We start from the raw sequence: 7,383 nt of genomic DNA on the forward strand, positions 1-7,383 counted from the left end.
GAGAGGAGGAGGAGAGGAGAGGAGAGGAGAGGAGAGGAGAGGAGAGGAGAGGAGAGGAGAGGAGAGGAGAGGAGACCAGCGGGCCAGGCCAGACACATCGGGATAATGTGGTTCCAATCACTGTAAGATGCTTTGAATAAACATGTCTGCTGAATGACCGGTAGACATTATGAAAGTATTATAGGGGTGGACAGAACCACAGAGGACCACAGACTCTGCGGCAGAACACTACTATGATGTTGAGAGTAGGTCATCGTCTTTGCCCTATCCGGGCTCACCTTTTGACATCATCTAGATACAGAGTCTACTGAGTCTACTGTGAGTGTACTGGGTCTACTGTGAGTCTACTGTGACTCTACTGAGAGTCTACTGTGAATGTACCTCCTCTCTTTCCCTCTCCCTCTCCATCTCCTCCCTTACCTCCTCCTCTCCTCCCTTTCCCTCTCCCTCTCCATCTCCTCCCTTACCTCCTCCTCTCCTCCCTTTCCTTCTCCCTCTCCATCTCCTCCCTTACCTCCTCCTCTCCTCCCTTTCCTTCACCCTCTCCATCTCCTCCCTTACCTCCTCCTCTCCTCCCCCTTCCTTCTCCCTCTCCATCTCCTCCCTTACCTCCTCCTCTCCTCCCTTTCCTTCTCCCTCTCCATCTCCTCCCTTATCTCCTCTCCTCCCTTTCCTTCTCCCTCTCCATCTCCTCCCTTCCTCCTCCTCCCTCCCTTTCCCTCCCTCGCCATCTTCTCCCTTACCTCCTCCTCTCCTCCCATTCCCTCTCCCTCTCCATCTCCTCCCTTACCTCCTCCTCTCCTCCCTTTCCTTCCCTCTCCCCTCCATCTCCTCCCTCTCCATCTCCTCCCTCCCCCTCTCCTCCCTTTCCCTCTCCCTCCTCATCTCCTCCCTTACCTCCTCCTCTCCTCCCTTTCCCTCTCCCTCTCCATCTTCCTCCCTTACCTCCTCCTCTCCTCCCATTCCCTCTCCCTCTCCATCTCCTCCCTTACCTCCTCCTCTCCTCCCTTTCCTCCTTTCCTTCTCCCTCCATCTCTCCCTTTCCCTCCCCTCTCCTCCATCTCCCCTCCCATCTCCTCCTCCTCCTCCTCCCCCTTTCCCTCTCCCTCTCCATCTCCTCCCTTACCTCCTCCTCTCCTCCCATTCCCTCTCCTCCTCCTCTCCTCCTTTCTCCTCTCTCCATCTCCTCCCTTACCTCCTCCTCTCCTCCCTTTCCCTCTCCCTCTCCATCTCTCCATCTCCTCCCTTACCTCCTCCTCTCCTCCCTTTCCCTCTCCCTCTCCATCTCCTCCCTTACCTCCTCCTCTCCTCCCTTTCTCTCTCCCTCTCCATCTCCTCCCTTACCTCCTCCTCTCCTCCCTTTCTCTCTCCCTCTCCATCTCCTCCCTTACCTCCTCCTCTCCTCCCTTTCCCTCTCCTCTCTTTCCTTCTCCCTCTCCATCTCCTCCCTTACCTCCTCCTCTCCTCCCATTCCCTCTCCTTCCTTTCCCTTGTTATCGTTTTCCTTCATTACTCTTTCTTTACGTTACGTTCTTTACTTTCTTTACATTGCCTGTAATCAGATCTAAACGAGGCCACAGGGAACACAATATACAGCATCATAAAAGAATGCCATTCACATCGACCCCCGGCAACAACAAACAATTTCCCAGAAGAGAGCAGCGTAGAGAGACGTTTGAACACAGTAGAGAGCGGAGCAGAGTGCAATTTGAACACAGTAGAGAGGAGAGAGAGTAGAGCAGAGACACAGTAGAGAGAGACAGCTGAGCAGAGTGCAGATTGAACACAGCAGAGAGCAGAGCAGAGTGCAGTTTGAGCACAGTAGAGCAGAGCAGAGAGCAGTTTGAACACAGTAGAGAGCAGAGCAGAGTGCAGTTTGAGCACAGTAGAGCAGAGCAGAGAGCAGTTTGAACACAGTAGAGAGCAGAGCAGAGTGCAGTTTGAACACAGTAGAGAGCAGAGCAGAGTGCAGTTTGAACACAGTAGAGAGCAGAGCAGAGTGCAGTTTGAACACAGTAGAGAGCAGAGCAGAGTGCAGTTTGAACACAGTAGAAAGCAGAGCAGAGTGCAGTTTGAACACAGTAGAGAGCAGAGCAGAGTGCAGTTTGAACACAGTAGAGAGCAGAGCAGAGTGCAGTTTGAACACAGTAGAGAGCAGAGTGCAGTTTGAACACAGTAGAGAGCAGAGCAGAGTGCAGTTTGAACACAGTAGAGAGCAGAGCAGAGTGCAGTTTGAACACAGTAGAGAGCAGAGCAGAGTGCAGTTTGAACACAGTAGAGAGCAGAGCAGAGTGCAGTTTGAACACAGTAGAGAGCAGAGCAGAGTGCAGTTTGAACACAGTAGAGAGCCGAGCAGAGTGCAGTTTGAACACAGTAGAGAGCAGAGCAGAGTGCAGTTTGAATGTATGACTGGATGAATAAGCCATTGGCCACACTGAAAGGAGCTACATGTAACCGCAGCATGTAGGGAGAAGCCTGTTATTGATGGAGTGGAGTCTATTTTGATTGTAAAGCATCTCCGAGATGGAGTGCTGGTCTAGGATCAGGTATTTAGGTCCCTCTGTCCATGTAATCGTATTGATTATGATCTGAAAGGCAACTCCAACTCTTTTTAAATATGGAGATATCCAAATCAGAGTGGATACTCCTACCTAGATTAAAAACACGATTCTGATGTTTTATGTCTGTTAAGGAGCATGCTGAAACCACCCACATGGAGTCCTTGGCACCATGGTTATTGTACATGTTGTTACTGTTTTCTCGTCTTTCCTCTCCAAGGTCATACAGCCTCCCTCTCTCACTGTAAAGATACCGTGCCTTCCCTATCATATATACGTGATCTTCTCCTCGGGATGTTGCCAAGGGAATTTCATTTGTATTCTTGTCCCAAATGGCACTCTATTCCCATTTAAAGTGCACAACTTTAGACCAGAGCCCTAATCCCTTTGTAATGCACTACTTTAGACCAGAGCCCTATTCCCTTTGTAGTGCACTACTTTAGACCAGAGCCCTATTCCCTTTGTAGTGCACTACTTTAGACCAGAGCCCTATTCCCATTTAAAGTGCACTACTTTAGACCAGAGCCCTATTCCCTTTGTAGTGCACTACTTTAGACCAGAGCCCTATTCCCTTTGTAGTGCACTACTTTAGACCAGAGCGCTATTCCCTTGATAGTGCACTACTTTAGACCAAAGCCCTATTCCCTTTGTAGTGCACTACTTTAGACCAGAGCCCTATTCTCTTGATAGTGCACTACTTTAGACCAGAGCCCTATTCCCTTGATAGTGCACTACTTTAGACCAGAGCCCTAATCCCTTGATAGTGCACTACTTTAGACCAGAGCCCTAATCCCTTTGTAGTGCACTACTTTAGACCAGAGCCCTATTCCCTTTGTAGTGCACTACTTTAGACCAGAGCCCTATTCCCATTTAAAGTGCACTACTTTTGATGGGGCTCTGGTCTAAAGTAGTGTACTACAAAGGGAATAGGGCTCTGGTCAAAAGTAGTGCACTACAAAATGAATAAGGGGCTATTTGAGATGCACATCTTGGTTTGTATTTGCTACAGAGATATTTATCTTTGTAATATCATACAGCCTATACAAACAATGAACCATTCAGACGTCTCTACCTCAGTGTTGTGTATCAACAGTGGATGAATGAGACATCTCTATCCTGATTGGTCGATCTCCTAGGCGTTCCTAGTCAACCACCAAAAATGTATGTAAACAACCCAGGATAAAGCCTTGCCTTGACATTTTTTTCCCACTTTGCTCTGTTGGCGGTAGTTGCACTTGATTCAGCATCCCTAGTGCCGGGAAGGCAAAGGGTTCCCATTTTTAACCATTTCACGTGTCTGAAGGTAGAACGCCGCCTACCCAGCAGACCCAGAGAGCAAATCAAGTGCACCTATAGGCCTACCGCTGGCCAATCAGATAGCTCAGATCACCGTGTCTGCACAGTTTCCTCGAACCATAGACTGTAAAAAGAAACCTTGAACGCACAGCAAAGTTGATACTGTGAGATTTCAAGACTTTTAAAACCATGACTAGAGAGAATAAAGCAAAGAACATTTGTTTTTAGGAGGAAGTTCATGTTTATGTTGTTATTCAGCACTGTCAACACTTTGTTCAACATTTTTATAAGCCATAAAATGTGCTTTCTTCCTACTCAGTGCTGCAGTGCTACAACCAGCACTGAGTGACTGACTACAGCACAGTGTTTCCATAAGCTAGAGTTGCTATTATTAGCGACTTGTGTCTTTTTTAGTAGAGAGGAATATTTCACTTTCTCTGGTCAGAGGAGGAACAACATGATGCATGAGGCAGAAATAATACAATGCGACTTGAGTTTCACCATCAGCTGGAAGACTGTGTCCCCTTTTTCTCAGTGGAGGGAGAACGGAGGGAGGGAGGGAGGGAGGGAGAACGGAGGGAGGGAGGGAGAACGGAGGGATGGAGGGAGGAAGAACGGAGGGAGGGAGGGAGAACGGAGGGACGGAGGGAGGGAGAACGGAGGGAGGGAGGGAGGAAGAACGGAGGGACGGAGGAAGGGAGAACGGAGGGAGGGAGAACGGAGAGAGGGAGGGAGGGAGGGAGGGAGGGAGGGAGGGAGGGAGGGAGGGGGAGGGAGGGAGGGAGGGAGGGAGGGAGGGAGGGAGGGGGAGGGAGGGAGGGAGGGAGGGAGGGAGGGAGGGAGGGAGGGAGGGAGGGGGAGGGAGGGAGGGAGGGAGGGAGGGAGGGAGGGAGGGACGGAGGGGGAGGGAGGGAGGGAGGGAGGGAGAACAGAGGGAGGGAGGGAGAACGGAGGGAGGGAGGGAGAACGGAGGGAGAACGGAGGGAGGGAGGGAGAACGGAGAGAACGGAGGGAGGGAGGGAGGGAGGGAGGGAGAATGGAGGGAGGGAGAACGGAGGGAGGGAGAACGGAGGGAGGGGGAACGGAGGGAGGGAGAACGGAGGGAGGGAGGGAGAATGGAGGGAGGGAGGGAGAACGGAGGGAGGGAGAACGGAGGGAGAACGGAGGGAGGGAGAATGGAGGGAGGGAGGGAGAATGGAGGGAGGGGAGGGAGAACGGAGGGAGGGAGAACAGGAGGGAGGGAGAACGGAGGGAGGGAGAACGGAGGGAGGGAGAACGGAGGGAGGGAGAACAGAGGGAGGGAGGGAGAATGGAGGGAGGGAGAACGGAGGGAGGGGGAACGGAGGGAGGGAGAACGGAGGGAGGGAGAATGGAGGGAGGGAGAACGGAGGGATGGAGGGAGAACGGAGGGAGGGGGAACAGAGGGAGGGAGAACAGAGGGAGGGAGAATGGAGGGAGGGAGAACGGAGGGAGGGAGAACGGAGGGAGGGAGGGAGAACGGAGGGAGGGAGGGAGAACGGAGGGAGGGAGAACGGAGGGAGGGAGAACGGAGGGAGAACGGAGGGAGGGAGAACGGAGAGAGGGAGAACGGAGGGAGAACAGAGGGAGGGAGAACAGAGGGAGGGAGAACGGAGGGAGGTTGAGTCTGGTGAGAGTCAGCCTCACCGTTGCTTCCTCCCCTCAGACTGACCATCAGATACTGTAGGCCTACCAAGCAAAAGCATTTTCATACCATGCATTCACTATGTTATTATGAATGCCGTGTGTGTGTCTGTTTCTGTGTGTGTGTGTGTGTGTGTGTGTGTGTGTGTGTGTGTGTGTTCAAGGGGGAATTCTGGACATATTCCCGAGCAGAGGGAGATTTTAATTGAAAACAGCTCTGTACTTACATGCATGGGTGACTGAGAAGCTGTTAGACGACTCGAGGTTGTCTACGTTGTAGTTGAGATGGAAGGGTTTCTCCGTAGTGTTCTGGTTGGTGTTGTAGAGCTGAACAGCGAACCTAAACGCGCTGTGCTCCTGCACAGTGGACCGCATGAACAGACCACCTAGAAGACATACAGATACATAATCAACTTCGGCTACCATTTCCCGTCATCATTATTTACACACATTTTACATCCAACTCTGTCTGCCTTATATTTTTATAGACACCTGAAGGAACCACCACTGGCCCTCGCACGGACGGTAGGTAGGGTAGCCCACCTACTGCCTGTCGAGGAAAACTTGAGGAAGACATCGACTTCAGTGGCACTTGACTTGTATGTAGCTTACATAACAATTGTTAAACTGCAGGGATCTCCGTCATTCTGTTTATACACGACTCTCAAGTGTTAAACCAAACAACCCGGATCATGTAGGCAGGCTCGTGCGTCAAATTAATTAGGATAAATAAATCACACATAATTCTTCTTTACTCCTCATCATTCTGTCTACAGAAACGTGTTATTGCGGAATTGCTCCCTACAATTTTCACCCTTATGAAGTTGCAACATTTTCCCGTGAACCATTCAATGAGGTAATTTCTTTCAAGCATTTTTCTAACGTATTTCATAAAATCTGTAATCAAAGCGGCGGAGCAAGTTCAATATGTATTACTTCAAGCAAAGCAACCGACTTAATTAATAACACAGCGGATAAAGGTCATACTCCGAAGAACCGGCATTATCCATAAAATTACCGGCGAAAAGCAAAAATGATTCTAAAATTCTGTTATAATTATTTTACGGACTACTTACCTATATTAATCTGATTGGGAAATCCCGCGAGTGATCTGCCCGAAAGCCACAATAAAAATAGAACCACGTTTTGTGCCATTTTCGCAATTTCTCCAACCCGTCTATGTTCTCAACTCCTTAAAAGGATCTGCCTAAGCAAATTCATAAGCAACCCCGAAGATGCTGAAAATCCTCCAGATTTATGATGGTCGCTCACAGTGCACCAATTGGGTTCATTAAGGTGCAGCACGGGGCTGCGGAGCAATTTTCTGCAACTGTGAGAGGAGAGTGTGTGAGAGAGAGAGAGAGAGAGGCTGGGACTTATTCGTCCCAAAGATGGTGGTTGAGAAACTAGCTGATCTGATTAAGAAAACAAGCTCCTCCGATTGGACCAGCGGCGATTTTGATTAAATGTTATTTTGATTAAAAGCTTCCCTCGTCCTGTGTGCACCGGACTCCGTTACCGGATAACACTAGCCCAGCTCAGCTCCACTAGTAGGACTGACTGCAAGGCACAAGTGCCACGCTCGTCCACATTACTGTATCCGCGCGCAATCAATAGGAGAAAGCACGGCAATCTCAGGCGGCCAATGCCTTTCAATTGGCTACAGTAGATAACCGCTTACAGCTGGTGCAGCTGCCGCCTCAAGGATATGATGAGGGGAAGTTGGCGTTAGTGAGCGCGGATAGAGTAGAGGCAAAACAAAGAACACAAGTGGATTCATAATTAGAAGCTATTCAAAACAACCCGGAATAAACTATACATAAAACTGGTATTCGTGAATATGTTGTCATACGGCTATGATCAGAAG

At 50.0% G+C, this 7,383-nt stretch overlaps 1 protein-coding gene across 4 annotated transcripts in view; it reads right to left on the reverse strand.

Annotated features, from left to right (window-relative positions):
- Window positions 1–7,128, reverse strand: part of LOC112220583 (glutamate receptor 3-like) — a 336,694-nt gene extending 329,566 nt beyond the window's left edge. For all 4 annotated transcript variants that reach the window (XM_042303401.1, XM_042303400.1, XM_042303402.1 and 1 more), the window contains exons 1-2: window positions 6,593–7,128; window positions 5,744–5,902 (exon numbers count right to left, since the gene is read on the reverse strand). In XM_042303401.1, the coding sequence (XP_042159335.1) occupies window positions 5,744–5,902; window positions 6,593–6,671 (238 nt within the window). In that variant the 5' untranslated portion in view covers window positions 6,672–7,128. The remainder of the gene's footprint in view (window positions 1–5,743; window positions 5,903–6,592) is intronic.
- Between the last annotated feature and the right edge of the window lie 255 nt (window positions 7,129–7,383).

This window comes from Oncorhynchus tshawytscha, linkage group LG21, assembly GCF_018296145.1.
Source record: "Oncorhynchus tshawytscha isolate Ot180627B linkage group LG21, Otsh_v2.0, whole genome shotgun sequence".
Lineage (NCBI taxonomy): Eukaryota > Metazoa > Chordata > Actinopteri > Salmoniformes > Salmonidae > Oncorhynchus > Oncorhynchus tshawytscha.